Source organism: Manihot esculenta, chromosome 4 (assembly GCF_001659605.2).
Source record: "Manihot esculenta cultivar AM560-2 chromosome 4, M.esculenta_v8, whole genome shotgun sequence".
NCBI classification, from domain to species: domain Eukaryota; kingdom Viridiplantae; phylum Streptophyta; class Magnoliopsida; order Malpighiales; family Euphorbiaceae; genus Manihot; species Manihot esculenta.
Window position 1 is genome coordinate 33,297,662 of NC_035164.2, and position 17,502 is coordinate 33,315,163.

Here is a 17,502-nt window from a genome sequence, read left to right on the forward strand (position 1 = left end):
TTCCAGAACCCAGCTCCCCAACAGCAGCACCGCAGCTTATTGCTACAACGATTCCTGCATCTATCTATCCACTAAATTCACAACTCAATGACTGCAGGTAAAATTCAACAAGTTAAAACAAGGAGCCTTTGAACAAACCTTAGAGCATATTCCACGGACCACTTATTCAGTAAGGGACAGGAAAAAGCAGCAATACAAGGCAATTCCACCGCTCTAAACCATTGTACTAAAGTTAGTATGCTTCATATTCAACTGACTTTCAATGCATTCTCCCACAAAGTTTATCTTTGGGGTCAAGCTAAAGTAAATGGAGCAAAACATTGGAGAAAGTTGCTATCTTGACCATCAATGATTGCAATAAGATGATGAATGTCACAATGATATACTGAATTAGATATACAGGCATCACCTTGGCCATTTGGCTTTACCCTAAAAAGTTCCAGAATGACATCTCTAACTAAGGTTAGCATCAAGCTAATGATCTTGTTCCGATTTTTCATGTCTTGTAATGATTCATAAAGATTGTTACCTCCATCTCTATGATAGTTGTTAAAAGACAAAGATCAAAATGTGAGCAGAAACATGTGAATGGACGTGCAATATATAGAAACTATTGTAGTAGCCTAGAATATCAGAAATATCAAGAAAATTTTCAATATAAGCAAACATAATTGCAAGATAATTCTAAAATGTCAAATTTATGACCCCAAAAATATGAAAAAAGAAAAGCGAAGAACATTAATGCTTTGATATGTTAGGTGCTTACCTGGTACGCAATACGTTTATGCCATTCATGGATATCCTTCCCATTCCGAGCCACTGCAAGCTCTGTACTTCTTCCTGGCAGTTCAAGTGACTGAACTGCTATTGAAAAGTTTGCAGCAGATTCATGCAATACCCATAAAAAGACATTTTACATGGTTGAGCTCCATCTCATTATTCTCAGCTTTAGCCACAGCAGCACTATGGTCACCATTAGTTTCTTCAGCAAAATCAGAAAAGACCATATATGATTATGCTCCCAAAGAAAAACAATGTGAAGAAGTGCAATATGCAAAGAACAATCCAAGTGAACCACTATTCTTCAGCAAGAGTGAATTTCCAGGTTTCTTCCCATTTAAATTTATTTTGGGCACACCAGCCTTGCACCTTTTGCTTTTTGATCCAAAAGACTTTCTGTGACGTCAAAAGGAAAACTAATCAGTGATAAAATTATCTAGCCTCCCATCCATAAGATATTTTGGATGCTAAAGCTGTAAAAAACATATGATGCTTTACCACTCTTTGCAAAACCAAACAATATAGTTTAACACACACAACCATATACAAGTAAAGATTGAGAGAGCTTACAAGTAGAATGACTTGGGAAGTTGCAGAAAGAAATGGGAAGCCATGGAAGAAGAAGAAGAAGTAGGAGAGAGAGTGGAAAATGTGAAATAATTTACTGTTCTATATGAGGGAAAGCTTCTGCAAAGCCATTGAGGCAGAGAGAGAGAGGATTTATTTATGGCTTCTCGGTAATTAATGACATACAGCGCATCCGCGAGAGGTGTCTTAAAGGTTTTTCTCCCGCCAGCCGTTTTGCTTTTGAGACTTTTTGGACTATCAGATTCGGGAAACTCTGGATTTCTTGGCAGGGAAATACTCGTGCGTGATTGCTCAGACCTTGCCTTGTTACGAGGTAGTATAAATTAGAATGGGACATTGAAATTGTAATGATGGCCGGACTTGGTTATCCACCAAATGGTCATTACTCAGAAATTGGATAGATGGATTATCTTATAACTTCCATCAAAATGGGGAAATTTGTCTATTCAAGTTTTGAATATTCTTACATTTTTTGTGGAAATGGGACTCCTGGACATGTCATTACAAAGAAAGTTCAAGGTTTCTAACAAAACCCTATAATGCTCGATTATCTTGCTTGTGCAATCTATGATAACCACCAGAAGCATATTGATCAAATGAATATGAATTCTGACTGCCAGCACCTACAAAAGCTTCGCCCTTTAATTCCAACTTAGTTATCAATCCGCTTTTCGTTCTTTTCTCCAGAAGCTTCCAAACCAGTTTCCTTCCCAAACCCGAGTTCTGACATGTCTTGCCGTGCCATCAAGTTCCTGTAGAATACAATGACAATTTCAGCAAATCTGGCAACCCTCTATTTTAACAAGAAACTTTAGCAAAACAAATGATCCAATAGCTACAAAATTTATCCAACAAATAAAACACTTTTAACTAACATAAATTCCGCAGCCCTCACACATAGTTTATGGATTGTAATCAGATTAAAAGAAATAACCTTTTAAAACTTGAATTTACATTTTCAACCATGGTGATTGACTGGATTCTTGCATGCAACCACCATAACCATGGTTGCCCACCATTTGGGTTTCACAGGAAAAAGGATAAATCAAGACAGTTTCTCACAACTACAATGCTGTCTAAGAATAAAGGTTATATCCATATCTCATATGGATTTTTGGCAGGAAAGAAGATTATAACTACTACATTCTGATTCTGACCCAAAGAATTTATACTTTTTCCTTCACTAAAAAAAATGAAAAAGAAAAGTCTTCCAAACAAGCATTTCCTTGTTATATAATTGTCCTGACCTCCATATCCTCCCCTATTACGCTAATATCTACCTCCACAAGATATGCTTTTCATTAGGATTTCAAAGTTTAAGCAAAAACCAAATGTACTTAGATGTATAAGATAAAACCTTTATCAAAAGCATTAACATCCTTATCCATTTTGAGGATTATGTAGGGAAGGATCAAGCTTACTTTTCCATGCGACATTCCAGATATTTTTTGGAGAAATGTCTACATTTTTCAGATTGATGACCAGAAGATTTGAGACAATTAATATAATCTTTCTTCTCCTATAAACAAGCAAACACAAGATCTAAGAAAACTCAAATATAAGGAAAAGCAATAATGATGAGAAAACAAAATTGATAAAATAATTTAAAACTCAAGTTATATCCATGTTTATCTTCCACTTCAACATTACTCTCTATTCTCTAAGCCATTAAACACTACAACAACAACTAAACCTTAGTCCCAAACTAGTTGTAGTCAACTACATGGATCCTCTTTCACCGTTCAACTCTATTTGAGAACAATTTCGCATTGATATACAAAAATTGTAAATCTTTTTATATGAATTTTTTCCAGGTCATTATATGTCTCCCCATTTCCCTACTCACTCCTTCCATCACTAATTTAATCCGCTAAACAAGCAAGAAATTGTTAGTTCGTACAAAATAAAAAATCTAAGAGGAAATCATTACCAAGTCACATTCATGCATGTGGTCCAAAGGGAACACTCCTTTTTCTGGGGGTACAGGTCTTAATCCTCTATTTCCACCAAATGAACCACCTGCCAATAATTTCTATCTATGTAAGAATACTGCAAGAGTCCATGAAATACAGCAAGTGAACTGTGAAAGAGGTCTTATTTTTCTTTCTTCTCTAGATGTACCAAAATTTTGAACTTCAAAAGAGTAGAAATTTAGGTTTTGACTTTAATGGATCGATGCCCTAGAGAAAAACAATGTATAATCATAACATCTAAAGTTGGTTAGACAATCCAAAATGAACAAATATTGAAACTCGTTCACTCCAACAAAATCAGAAGTGAAGTTTTTCAGAACTTGGGCTTTCAGTTGAGAGGAAAAAATTGTATCTTTGTAAACTTGTCCGTTTCTATTATATGATTTTCCATACCAGTCCCACCAAGATATAAGTGTGAAGTAATTTTTTTGCTATTTTTTTATTATAAAGTTCAACAATCCCAGAACTAACACAATCTTAAACACTCATCCATTTAAACATCATAACATGTCGGGGATTAATCACGAAAGGAGCCCTCTTTTGCGACTCATTTCAACAAGACAACGAACACACAACATAAAAGGGGGGAAACACAGCTGCCCAATCAAATACACATATGAAGAACTGTGTCCAAGAATTTCTCCATAACTGCAGAAACACTGGCAAAGCTTCTGTTGCACTACTAAAGAAAAAATGAAATATTGCTAACAACTACTGGGTAAAATTTGAAGATTGAAGCTTGCTTAAATGGAAAAAAAAAAAAAAAAAACGAATTCATTATATCAATTAAAGAATGTCTGCTAAGAGTAAAATGAGATTGCACCTGCACTCATTGGAAGTATTGTGATTTTATGTTTTCTTCTTCTTCTTCTTCCTTCTTTTTTTTCCTCAAAGGATCTGATGCTTTATGCTCTGTGCTTTCTTCTGCGAGGTGAGTCTTCTTGGATTTAGGTTGCAATCCGGAGGCGGGTTATTTGTTGATCCAAAGTGTGAGATGAGATCAGGGAGGCAGAACTAACCCGACACCCGACCCAAACAGAGTGAAACGGTGTCGTATTTTATATTGTCAAATTTTTATTTGTTTGTATTGATCTATTAATATAAATCACGATGAGTTAATTAGGGTAAATGAGTTTTAGATTTATTATTGTTAATTTTTGAAGGTCATCTCTATATGAAATGAAAATGGATGTCTAAATTTTAAAAAAATATATATATATTTCAATTTTATTTTTAAAATAACCATATAGAGATTAAGTTATTAAATATAATCATTTCACTAGAAAAGCTTTAATTCCTCTAATTTAATTGGGATCAATAATACTGTAATAACTCTTAAAATAATTTGAAAAAAAATAATAAAATTAATATCAAATTGAAATACATCTATTAATATATAAAAAAAAAGTGAATATTGGAAACATATACATTTATTTTTCTTGATACTTCAAAAAATTTTTAAAATGGACGAAATTGTGAAGAAATAAGTTGGAGTATCCATTGAAAAAACAATTCGTTTAATATGTTAATTATATAATATTACAAATTGTCAAATTGATTTACAATTCAATTTAATAATCTCATAATCAAATTTACATAATAAATTTTCTAATACTATTTAAATTCTCCGAATCAATCTCTAATATATAAATACATTTAAATTATATTTAAAAATATAAATTATTTTAATAGCTATTAACTAATTAATTTTTTAAAAAAATAAATAATAAAATATTTAATAATTAATAATTAATAAAAAAATTAATTAATAAAATTTTTTAAAATATCAAATATATTTTTTAATATTAAAATACTAGCACCAGAGTTAAATAATAAATTTACTTATATTATTTTTATTTGTTTGCCCCATCATATAGGTTATATTAGATGATGTCACTGTATTCTACAGACTTCCCCAAAACTGACAAAGCAATAAAAGACTTGGACAAAACCAGTGAGGAAGAAGAGGATATGTTTGGTCCAGCAGTGTTCCCTTTCATCTCACCTCCTCCTTTTATCTTCTTCTGCTCTTATTATTTTTCTTTTTAACCCTCATTTTTTTTATGATTTTTAAATTTCATTAACCCTATTTATTTCTCTGCATCTATCTTTTTCTTGCATTTGTTTTTGATATGTACTGATGATCGCTGGATTTCTTCACCCCGGTATAAAGGCCAGGCCCATGAAAACAGTCCATGATCCGAAGGCTTCAATATTCCCCTCGAGAGCCAGGTCCAGCCCGCTTAGTCACAGGGCCGGACTCCGCCTAGACTCCTCAATCAAACCGGCCCAAACCTCTCGGCCCAGTAATCAGGCCCCCACCAGGCTCAACTTCAGCCCTACCATTCAACCCAGCCCGGAAAGGGGAAAATGACCAAGATGCCCCGCTGGTAGGTCCTTCCGCATGCGTATCAGAGGAGAATCATACGTATCAGAGGAGAATTAATGGCCGTTACGCATGGAGCAGGCGCCTGACACATCCGTACATACGGAGCTAGGCGACAGAAGACAGCTAGCATTGTGGCATAGAGACAGATATATATATCACGATAGAGGCCACGCAGAGGGGGCTCTCTTCTTCTTCCTTTTCCTTCCTGGACACCATTTTTATTCTTTCTGTAACCCTTGCCTAAATATACTACTCTGAGCCATAAAATCTGACTTGAGCGTCGGAGGGCCTCTGCCGGGGCACTCCCGGTAGGCCCCTGACCTTTCTTTCTTATTTTACAGGTCCCTTCACCAGGAAGAACATGGAGAGATCCACCAAGGAGCCCAGCAAGAAGGGACCCAGAAGAAAACCAGATCTATCATGGACCAGAAAGAGGAAAATATTTATCAAATGGCGCCGTCTGTGGAAAACGAAGGAGATCTTTTCATCACCGGAGTTTTCACTTTCAAAACCCACTGAGATCCACAATGGCAAACCACCAAGAAAATAACCTTAACGTCATTCCAAATAATCTGAGCTCTGCCCAAGAGGGGCAGCGGTTCTTATTTTCCAGTCCTACAACTCCAAACAACCAACCACCCATTCCTTTTAACCCCTCGCCGAGCTTGGCCGGGAATGTGCCCTCCACGAAAGAGATTTTACTATCTCAAAAGTTTTCAGATCCACCCATTGAGATCCACATAAGATTTTATTACGGCTGATTTTTTCTTTGAAGTCTGGTGAATATTTTCTGTAAAAGAAAAAAAAAAAAAGGGTGAGGAATATATGTATTGTTGAAATTCTGAGGTCCGCTGTATATATAAAAAAATAAATAAATAAATAAATAAAAGAGAAGAAGAAGGTGAGAGAAAGAGAAGAGGAGTCCGTGAGAAAAAAGGAGGTCGGAGCCGTGTTTAGCAAGACAGAAAGGAACTCAGCAAATCCGACGACCACAGCGTTAGATTGCTCGTTGAGGTCGGATCCATGTTCGAAACTAGATTCGTGGTCGAGGTTGGAGTCGCATTTCAGGACAGATGGAAAGCATCGGGGCGACAGGGAGACAATACAAAAAAGAAAGCTTACACGAAAAAGAAAGCTGGAGATTTACAGTAACCCAGCTGAAAAGAAAGACCCAGCTGGTGTAAGAATATCTTGACAGTCTCTTAATCTTCATTTTCCTACCCTCGTTGTTTATTTTAACATTTATTAAATATTATTACTACTAACTTTTTCTTTGAGATCTGACGAGGTGAAACTTCAGATCGAAGTGCTTGCCTGTAAGTATAAATTTTAATTTTTTCTGTAAAAAGAAGAAAGAATGCATAATATACATATTTGTTGAGATTGTGAGGTCGGCCGTATATATATTGTAAGGGTTAGATGGGCAGGTTGGCTGTAAGATTCCAAGTTATAAAAAAAAAAATAATAATAATAATAATAATAATAAATAAATAAAAATAATATATATATATATGTAGAAATAGCAGGAGTGGAAAGAGCTCGAGCTGCCAAAGACGCACCGACCTGAGGAGGAAGTTGCTGGTCTGGTCAAGACCCGACAAATGAGGCCGGAGCGACGTGGAAATGGACCAGATAGACAGACATGATGGTGCTAAAGGCGCGCCGACCTGATGAAGAAGTCGCTGGTCTGGTCAAGCTCCAACAAGTGAGGTCGTCGCGACACCGAACTGGACCAGATATGAAGGCATGATGGAGCTGACACCACGTATGCAAAGGAAGAAACCACAACCTTCAAGAATTAAAGCAGACACCACCACCAGATGATCAACTTTTGAGTGGGAAGGCTCCAGCAGATCAAACTCAACAGGTCGGAAGAAGAAGTCGGTCTCGCATTTTGAGTCGGATGGCCAGACTGTCCTCAAGATAAGTGGAGGTCGGACCCGAGCTCGGAGTTATCTTTGAGTCCAAGCTCAAGAGCAGGACTGAAAGGAACTCAAGAAATCCAGCAATTACAGTATTATTATAAGTCGAGGTCGGACCCGAGCTCGGAGTTAGATTTGTGTTCGAGGTCGGAGCATGCTTGAGCTCGGATTCGCGATTCAGATCGGAGGGAATGATGTTGTTGATGTTGGCCAGCTTGAAGACATGCAATTTTCAAACTTGAATTTAGCGGAGTACGATGGCCTGACTGAGTAGGTCGGCCAAGTCGACAACGTGGAATTCCTCAAATCCAAGATCAATTTGTTCATGGGTTGGAGTCCGTTGCTCCCAAGGGCGTATTGTTTCATTGGAATTGACAGAATCGAATCTGTGTGGCTCTGTTTCACCTCAGATTTCCAGGCTTGTATGGTGACGTCACTCCCTTGCGTTTTTATGGCTTGTCTTTGTCAGGGAATGCCTTCTCTTGATGATCACCAGCTCCTATCGATCCATCAATCGAACTGGGTGGCCACTTCTTTGGGAGTCCGTGGTGTTTGTCTGTTGGGTCAAATGGGGCGTATCTCTCTGCAGGAGGAGGCTTGTTAATTGGTGGCTTGTATTGGGTAAGAGAGTGAGTAGTGAGTAACACCACTGCAAGAAACAACACCAGCAAGTATTTAGGAGGCAGTTTAATGCTCTCGGGAACTAAACAGAGAAAGGAAAAGGAGATGAGGAAGGTGAACGCGTGAATGGGCTAGAGCCTATAACAGCAGGACAAGTGTCCTCTCTATTGGCTTTTTTGTATGACAATAATACATATACATTTATATCAATGCAAGAAGAATCGCACCTGCTGAAAAAGATATGCTAGTTGATGAAGATGGTGAGTTTAAGGCAGAAGTGAATTCGAGTAGCTATGGAAAGCGCCCAAGGAGATCTGATCGGCGTAAGCAACAGGTCTCTTATAAGGAAAATTTGAGTGACGATGAAGGCTTCATGACCCATTCAAAGAAAACCAAGGGGACGGGATCATCCTGTGCCAATGAAGAAAAGTGCAGAAATGGATTGAAGAACAATTTATTTAAAAAAGATAATCATTCTGGTGTAGCTTATGTGAAAGATCTGAATGAGGAGAACCAGAAGAAAGGTCCAGAGAGTTTTGCAAATGAATTAAAGGACAGCAAGGATGAAAAGAGAAAAGAAAAAGCAGAAGAAAATGGGTATTCGGGCTTAGTTCGGCACTGGTGGGCCTTCGTTTGTTGCCATCAGAGCTGACATGGATGCTTTTCCCATTCAGGTTCCTATCTCCTCTTCTCGTAGTTCTATGTAGGCATGTGTCTACATATGCATTCATCTCATGCCATGTCATGTGCATGATAATATAACATATCGACATGCATGTCAAAAAAAAAAAAAAAAAACTCTTTTTTATAAATTAACCGATTCTTTTTACCATTAGTATTCGAAATAGGTAAGATAGAATTTAAATTTCAAGATTGCCTTTGGTTATTGGTAATTATTTTTTACAGATGATTTTATAAATTGATTAAACGGCATGCTTCGCATGTAAATAGTAAGACTAAGTTTAAAATAAACCTCTATGAGTTTAGATATCCTGATAATAGCTTGCATTTTATAGCTCGAAAAGTCCTGAAGAAATTTACACATGCAAAATATTGTTTATTGCATCTCTAAAAATGCATGGGTTAACGTTGTAAGAGTTAATACTTGCATTTGTTCATCTGAAGAATGTAACCAAGTGACATGTGTGACATATTATTTATTGACGGATATTATTAAAAATGAGTACCCTCATTATATACGCTCGGTACAAGCTCTTATTTTGCAGAAAAAATTCCGAATCTTATACAAGACCTCAGAGAGGTAGGTGTACAGGATCCCCTAGATTTCCTGACACCACAAACCAAACTGAGAAGACGAAGCGACAGTAAGGCCATAGAGCCCGAATTACGAACAAGACCGGGATCCCTTAGAACTCCCGGGAAAACAAAACAAAAAACAGCCGGCGGGGCCCCGAGGTCACCCCGGAACGGCCGGCGAGGATCTTAAGGATGCCTCCCGGAGCATGAAGACCGGGATCCCCTAGAACTCCCGGGAAAACAAAGAAGACCGGGATCCCCTAGAACTCCCGGGAAAACAAAACAAAAAACAGCCGGCGGGGCCCCGAGGTCACCCCGGAACGGCCGGCGAGGATCTTAAAGATGCCTCCCGGAGCATGAAGACCGGGATCCCCTAGAACTCCCGGGAAAACAAAGAAGACCGGGATCCCCTAGAACTCCCGGGAAAACAAAACAAAAAACAGCCGGCGGGGCCCCGGGGTCACCCCGGAACGGCCGGCGAGGATCTTAAAGATGCCTCCCGGAGCATGAAGACCGGGATCCCCTAGAACTCCCGGAAAAACAAAGAAGACCGGGATCCCCTAGAACTCCCGGGAAAACAAAACAAAAACGGCCGGTGAGGATCTTAAAGATGCCTCCCGGAGCATGAAGACCGGGATCCCCTAGAACTCCCGGGAAAACAAAGAAGACCGGGATCCCCTAGAACTCCCGGGAAAACAAAATAAAAACGGCCGGTGAGGATCTTAAAGATGCCTCCCGGAGCATGAAGACTGGGATCCCCTAGAACTCCCGGGAAAACAAAGAAGACCGGGATCCCCTAGAACTCCCGAGAAAACAAAAACGGCCGGTGAGGATCTTAAAAGACCTCCCGGAGCATGAAGACCAGGGTCCCCAAGATCTCCTGGCAAAAGAAGACCTCAATAAGGTCTTGACAAAAGAAGACCTCACTGAGGTCCTAGCAAAAGAAGACCTCAATAAGGTCTTGACAAAAGAAGACCTCACTGAGGTCCTAACAAGAGAAGACCTCAATGAGGTCTTGACAAAAGAAGACCTCAATAAGGTCTTGACAAAAGAAGACCTCACTGAGGTCCTAGCAAAGGAAGACCTCAATAAGGTCTTGACAAGGAAGACCTCAATAAGGTCTTGACAAGGAAGACCTCAATAAGGTCTTGACAAGAGAAGACCTCAATAAGGTCTTGACAAGGAAGACCTCAATAAGGTCTTGACAAGAGAAGACCTCAATAAGGTCTTGACAAAGGAAGACCTCAATAAGGTCTTGACAAAAGAAGACCTCAATGAGGTCTTGACAAAAGAAGACCTCACTGAGGTCCTAGCAAAGGAAGACCTCAATAAGGTCTTGACAAGGAAGACCTCAATAAGGTCTTGACAAGAGAAGACCTCAATAAGGTCTTGACAAGGAAGACCTCAATAAGGTCTTGACAAGAGAAGACCTCAATAAGGTCTTGACAAGGAAGACCTCAATAAGGTCTTGACAAGAGAAGACCTCAATAAGGTCTTGACAAGGAAGACCTCAATAAGATCTTGACAAGAGAAGACCTCAATGAGGTCTTGAAAAGGAAGACCTAAATAAGGTCTTGACAAGAGAAGACCTCAATAAGGTCTTGACAAAAGAAGACCTCACTGAGGTCCTAGCAAAGGAAGACCTCAATAAGGTCTTGACAAGAGAAGACCTCAATGAGGTCTTGACAAGAGAAGACCTCAATGAGGTGAGGTCATAGCAAAAGAAGACCTCAATGAGGCAGAAGACCTCAAAAGAGGCAGAAGACCTCAATGGGGCAGAAGACCTCAATGGGGTAGAAGACCTCACTGAGGCAGAAGACCTCAAAAGAGGCAGAAGACCTCAATGAGGCAGAAGACCTCAATGAGGCAGAAGACCTCAATGAGGCAGAAGACCTCAATGAGGCAGAAGACCTCACTGAGGCAGAAGACCTCACCGAGGCAGAAGACCTCAAAGAGGCAGAAGACCTCAAAGAGGCAGAAGACCTCAAAGAGGCAGAAGACCTCAATGAGGCAGAAGACCTCAATGAGGCAGAAGACCTCAAAAGAGGCAGAAGACCTCAATGGGGCAGAAGACCTCAATGGGGTAGAAGACCTCACTGAGGCAGAAGACCTCACTGAGGCAGAAGACCTCAACGAGGCAGAAGACCTCAACGAGGCAGAAGACCTCAAAGAGGCAGAAGACCTCAAAGAGGCAGAAGACCTCAAAGAGGCAGAAAACCTCACTGAGGCAGAAGACCTCAATGAGGCAGAAGACGTCACTGAGGTAGAAGACCGGCAAAGATCTCAAAGATCTCCCGGAGCAAAAATAGCCAGAATCCCCAAGATCACCGGTGCAACAAGCAAAAACAACTCATAAAGAACATAGTTCTGATCTCACATAAAAGATTGGGGCACGGGACCATAAATGAAAAAGCTAAACTCCGACCTCCCAAAGGAGCTCAAGTCATCAGATAGAGAGACTTTAATCTCACACAACAGCCAAAAGTACCAAAGCATCATGCCGATCTCAAGAAAACGAGCGCAGTACTGGTAAACCCGATAAGACAGACCGAATTAAGGCAAGGCGATTCCTAAGCAAACTGCATACCAAAATACAAAGCCAAACAGAGAATCAGGGGCAATCATGAGAGGCAACGACCTCGAGAATTGACCGCTCACACTAAACCAACTCAGCTGACCTAGAGAAAGGTCCAAGCAACAAAGAGCCCGCAAAACGCTCGAAAGAAGACAGCCCATAAATACTCAGGGGCAAAAAACATACACAAGAGTCCAACGCTCAGGCAAAAATAATAAAAAGGCAAGAAAGGGATACTTTCGACAGGAGCAGTTCTCAGACCACACGGTCATGAATAGAGTTTAAAGATTTATCCCCTCACCAGTCATGGAATAACTGCTGAGGAGATAAAGGGGCAATTGATGATCGCTGGATTTCTTCACCCCGGTATAAAGGCCAGGCCCATGAAAACAATCCATGATCCGAAGGCTTCAATATTCCCCTCGAGAGCCAGGTCCAGCCCGCTCAATCACAGGGCCAGACTCCGCCTAGACTCCTCAATCAAACCGGCCCAAACCTCTCGGCCCAGTAATCAGGCCCCCACCAGGCTCAACTTCAGCCCTACCATTCAACCCAGCCCGGAAAGGGGAAAATGACCAAGATGCCCCGCTGGTAGGTCCTTCCGCATGCGTATCAGAGGAGAATCATACGTATCAGAGGAGAATTAATGGCCGTTACACATGGAGCAGGCGCCTGACACATCCGTACATACGGAGCTAGGCGACAGAAGACAGCTAGCATTGTGGCAGAGAGACAGATATATATATCACGATAGAGGCCACGCAGAGGGGCTCTCTTCTTCTTCCTTTTCCTTCCTGGACACCATTTTTATTCTTTCTGTAACCCTTGCCTAAATATACTACTCTGAGCCATAAAATCTGACTTGAACGTCGGAGGGCCTCTGCCGGGGCACACCCGGTAGGCCCCTGACCTTTCTTTCTTATTTTACAGGTCCCTTCACTAGGAAGAACATGGAGAGATCCACCAGGGAGCCCAGCAAGAAGGGACCCAGAAGAAAACAAGATCTATCATGGACCAGGAAGAGGAAAATATTTATCATGTACATATGGTGTCAAGATATTTTCCAATAAATAAACGTGCATTAATTTTTTTTTTAATTTCAAAATAATTTTTTTAATTTATAATCAAGTATCCACAAGTTGTGTAGCTTGATTTAATATGCAATAGAAAAGCAGATTATCACTTGTAGATTTACACTTCCCCTCAAAAGCCCATTCATTATTCCCCTCTTCCTCATGGTTACTTTCTGTTTGTTAAATTTCTAACAGTTGCATCTTGTCAAGAATCATAACCTTCTGCACCATCCCTTCAACAATGTCAGAAGAAAATACCAGTATCTATTCTTCATCTCCACCAACATCAACGTCTTCCACCACCAACGCCGCCGCGGCCCCTAGCAAGTCTAAAGCTCAAGACCCAGAAGATAGAACACCAAAAAGAGCAAGGGATAGCAAGCACCCTGTGTATAGAGGTGTTAGGATGAGAAGCTGGGGCAAATGGGTGTCAGAAATACGTGAACCCCGCAAGAAATCACGTATTTGGCTTGGAACATTCCATACGGCGGAAATGGGGGCACGCGCTCATGATGTCGCTGCCTTGAGTATTAAAGGTAACGCGGCGATTCTAAATTTCCCAGAACTCGTTGACTTACTTCCCCGTCCAGTGTCATTAATGCCGCGAGATATTCAGGCAGCCGCTGCTAAAGCTGCTTCCATGGTTGAGTTTAACTCACTACCTTCTTCTTCTTCTTCTTCTGTAATATCGGAGTCATCATCCTCGGTGTCGGTGTTTGAGGATGTGTCGGAATCCGAGGAATTAAGCGAAATCGTGGAGTTGCCAAATATAGAAGGAAGTTTTGACTTGGCCGAACCGCAAACCGAGTTTATACTATTTGACTCGGTGGATGGCTGGGTTTATCCTGCCGAGATGATGAGTGGAGAGTTCTCTGACCAGTTGCTGGAATTGGAGAATCCGGTTTCCAACAACTTTGGAGCTTCAGTTTGGAATTAGAGGTTAAAATTGGTATTTCAAATATATACACACTTATATTTTTATGGCATATCACTTTAATTACTTAATTATGTGATTTTTGTTGTAGATTTTTTATTTTTTATTTTTTATTTTTTATTTTTAAAATTTATTTAAAAATTAGAGATATAAAGACTTAAATTTGGGCGTATCAAATAAATGATATATTTTCAACTTATTGAACTAAGTTTGGCTGAAAATTTCTTTCCCAAGTATACCTAAAATCATGATTATACACATTAAATTAGATTATTTACTATAAACTTAGCTCTATTTTAAAAAAATTAAGGTTTGAAAATGCATTCAACAATTTTACATAATAATGGCTCAATCATTTTCGCCCTTTCAAAGCAAATTGCAAAATGTACCGTTAGAAAGATTGTAAATTGTTGACATCATCGCATAAGCAGAATGAGAATGTGCCGTTGCAAAAAGACAATACATGCGACAAATTTAAGTTTGGTAAAGTATTAAAATAAAAAGAATTAATAAATCAACATTTTCCTTCTTGATCAGAAATTGGAATCCATCGAATTCAAATATTGGTTTGCCCGATTTGTAATTGCAACTGAATTCTTTTCATTTATGTCAATTTCTTTAGAAAATAGCAATATGGTATGTATACATGCATGTGTAAAGTAAAAAATTATATTAAATTTCATAAGAAATTTGTTTTTAATATTGTCTATGAATGCAATGTAAAACGGTTCTTTGGATGCCAATTGAATATTTTCGAACCATCACGTGAAAAGAGTGGAGCAATGTTTCCTTGTGGAAAATTTTAAAGGCATTATTTTCATAAATTTTTTTTTATAATTTTGCGAGAAAGCTTTATTATGATATTCACAGGTTGCGTGTGGATATTGGTAAATGCACACCAATATTTCCAAAATCTTTACCTAAAGGAGCAAAAGAGAAGACAAAGAGATCGACACAGCTTCATTCAATTTTCCGTCACCGTCAATCAATTATTCCCTATTTTACATTCAACCAAAACATGTGATATGATTAAAATTTACCTTTTTTTATTTTTATAAATACCTTATTCATATGTACATATAGTTTACTTATTATAATTAGATTAATAATTTTTTTAATTAAAAATTCAGATTGTAAAATTTAAAATTTTTTAAATTTATTTAAATATATTTATCAGACTAAATATGTGCAAGTGTAATTATGTTAATAATTAAAATGAGTTAATTATTTTTTATTTTTATAAATTTTTATATTCTTTTAAATTAGGTTCATGTCAAATCATTTACTGGTTAATTCAAAGAATGTATCAATTTTAAAGTCACGTCAATAAAATATTATTTTAAAATTATTTAAAATATTTTCTTGTTTACTTAAAGTGCATTCAGTATTAATTTTTTAAAATTAAAAAATATTTTTAATTGAACAGTTGCAATGGGGCATATGATTCTCATGTGGTAGCAGAGCAGAGCAGAGCAGACCATTAGATGTGCCTGCATATAATGTTGCCATTTATAATTGATGTTGTGTGAATGCCTTTACAAAAATTGACCTTCCTGCATATTGGTCCCCCTGCGGCTCTTGTGTCCTTTCAATTAAATGTAAATGCGGTTTATAAGAAATAAATAAATAAATTATATATAGAAATAAATAAATTTAAAATAAAATAAAATTTCACTCATTTTTGTAAATAATTAATGGTTAAAAAATTAATATTTGTATAAATATATAATTAATGACTGAAAAAAATAGTCCTTATCTAAATACGTATTTTTCTTTTTAACTTTTCTTAGGAACAATGGAATAGTTTGCGAGTCAAATCAGCAGTGAGCTGTCCTTATTTCATGCCTTGTCAGATTCTAAACTTTGTATTAAAATCCAACAGAATGGAGATCATTTTGTGGTTAAAACTAATTAAGCAAATTGAATTTTGAGGCCCTTTCCCTTTATAATATAGCTGGATTCAACTCTCTTGCTCCTCTCATAAATGCTTTTAATTATCAAAATTTCCAGCTTTAACAATTAAATTGGATAAGCCTTAATTTTATGTACATATATAATAGTATAGTGTTTTTTAAAAAATACATGTATAACAAGATCAAACAAGCAACAGACTTTTTGATAAAATCATTTTTATTGGAAACAAAAGAGAATTTCAATAACAAGCGCCCATGGCCTAATGGATAAGGCGCCTGACTTCTAATCAGGCGATTGTGGGTTCGAGTCCCACTGGGCGTGCTTTGTTTTTTTTTCACTAATTCCTATTCCATTATTATTTTAGCATAAAATGACTATATAGTCCCTGTAACATCAAGAAATTCATTAATTAATATATTTAATTTAAAAATATATTAAAATATTTTTAAAATTACTCTCTATATTCATCAATTCCTTTTCCATTATTATTTTAGAAAAAATGACTATATAATTCCTATAACATCAAGAAATGCATTAATTAATCTATTTAATTTAAAATATATTAAAATATTTTTAAAATTATATGATATAATTTTATAATAATTATATTATAACATAATGTTAAATAATTTATATTACATATAAAAATAGATAAAAACTCGTACAATAAAATCATCTAAAAATTTGTCACATAATATATATATATATATATTCTTATTCTAAAAAATTTAATATTATTATATCATTTTGAAATTTTTCTTAACTAACTAAAATTAATATAAAAAATAAATTATCATCTATTTTTAAAAAATAAAATTATCAATTATTTAAATAATTAAATATCATTATAAATAAGTTAAAGATTTTAAAAATTTAATCTTGTTATTCCTTTATATCTTTTTAAAATTTTCCTTAACTAACTAAAATTAATATAAAAAATAAAATTATCATCTATTTTAAAAATTAAATTTAAAAAATAAAATTATAAACTATTTAAATAATTAAATATTATTATAAATAATTTAAAAAATTAAAAATATTATAAATAATTTCATTATTCCCCTCTTTTTACTTTTATATATAAATAGATGAAGTATAATATCTCATAATTATATCAGATGATTAAATTAACTAAATTCAATTATCATATCTCAATATAGGGAGCAGTCCGCCTTAAAAAAAAAACTCTAAGCTTAATTTAAAAAATAAAACACATTATTAAAAAGAACTATTATTAACACCCGTTAGTATATAATTGATATGAAAAAATATTACCGTAAATATATTAAAAAAAAAAAAAAATAAAAGGCTCTAATAATTGCCTGATGGGTCATTGTCTATATGTCTGGTAGGATGCTACTGTTGGTCGCTATTTTTCTTTTGAAAATGAAGGAATAGAGACAAATTTGGTAATGTGTTTTATTTTTATATGGTCTGCTTAAGCGCAAGTTCTGATCTTCCCTTCCATTTTCTGAT

General features: G+C 36.8%; 2 protein-coding genes, 1 long non-coding RNA gene and 1 other non-coding gene across 4 annotated transcripts; 3 read left to right on the plus strand and 1 right to left on the minus strand.

Annotated features, from left to right (window-relative positions):
- Positions 1 to 1,750: 1,750 nt before the first annotated feature.
- Positions 1,751 to 4,334, minus strand: LOC110613025 (cytochrome c oxidase assembly protein COX19). The gene is made up of 4 exons (XM_021753928.2): positions 4,165 to 4,334; positions 3,299 to 3,387; positions 2,790 to 2,887; positions 1,751 to 2,120 (listed from the first exon to the last, which is right to left on the minus strand). The coding sequence occupies exons 1-4, from the start codon at positions 4,172 to 4,174 to the stop codon at positions 2,021 to 2,023; spliced, it is 297 nt and encodes a 98-aa protein (XP_021609620.1). The 5' UTR covers positions 4,175 to 4,334; the 3' UTR covers positions 1,751 to 2,020.
- A 2,400-nt stretch (positions 4,335 to 6,734) lies between these two features.
- Positions 6,735 to 9,051, plus strand: LOC122723529. The gene is made up of 2 exons (XR_006350453.1): positions 6,735 to 7,046; positions 7,248 to 9,051. It is a non-coding gene; the product is annotated as an uncharacterized LOC122723529 (long non-coding RNA).
- A 4,192-nt stretch (positions 9,052 to 13,243) lies between these two features.
- Positions 13,244 to 14,163, plus strand: LOC110613510 (dehydration-responsive element-binding protein 3). Its single transcript, XM_021754674.2, has one exon. The coding sequence runs from the start codon at positions 13,420 to 13,422 to the stop codon at positions 14,113 to 14,115; it is 696 nt and encodes a 231-aa protein (XP_021610366.1). The 5' UTR covers positions 13,244 to 13,419; the 3' UTR covers positions 14,116 to 14,163.
- A 2,111-nt stretch (positions 14,164 to 16,274) lies between these two features.
- On the plus strand, positions 16,275 to 16,347 carry TRNAR-UCU. Its single transcript has one exon. It is a non-coding gene; the product is annotated as a tRNA-Arg (tRNA).
- The last annotated feature ends 1,155 nt before the right edge of the window (positions 16,348 to 17,502 follow it).

What these genes read in the sequence shown, in the direction of transcription:
- LOC110613510 (XM_021754674.2), top strand. Translation starts at nt 13,420, where the DNA reads ATGTCAGAAGAAAATACCAGTATCTATTCTTCATCTCCACCAACATCA.
- LOC110613025 (XM_021753928.2), bottom strand. An exon ending in ACATGCATGAATGTGACTTG is followed by an intron (nt 2,888 to 3,298) that starts GTAATGATTTCC and finishes GCTTGTTTATAG; the next exon opens with GAGAAGAAAGATTATATTAA. An exon ending in CTGGAATGTCGCATGGAAAA is followed by an intron (nt 2,121 to 2,789) that starts GTAAGCTTGATC and finishes TGTATTCTACAG; the next exon opens with GAACTTGATGGCACGGCAAG.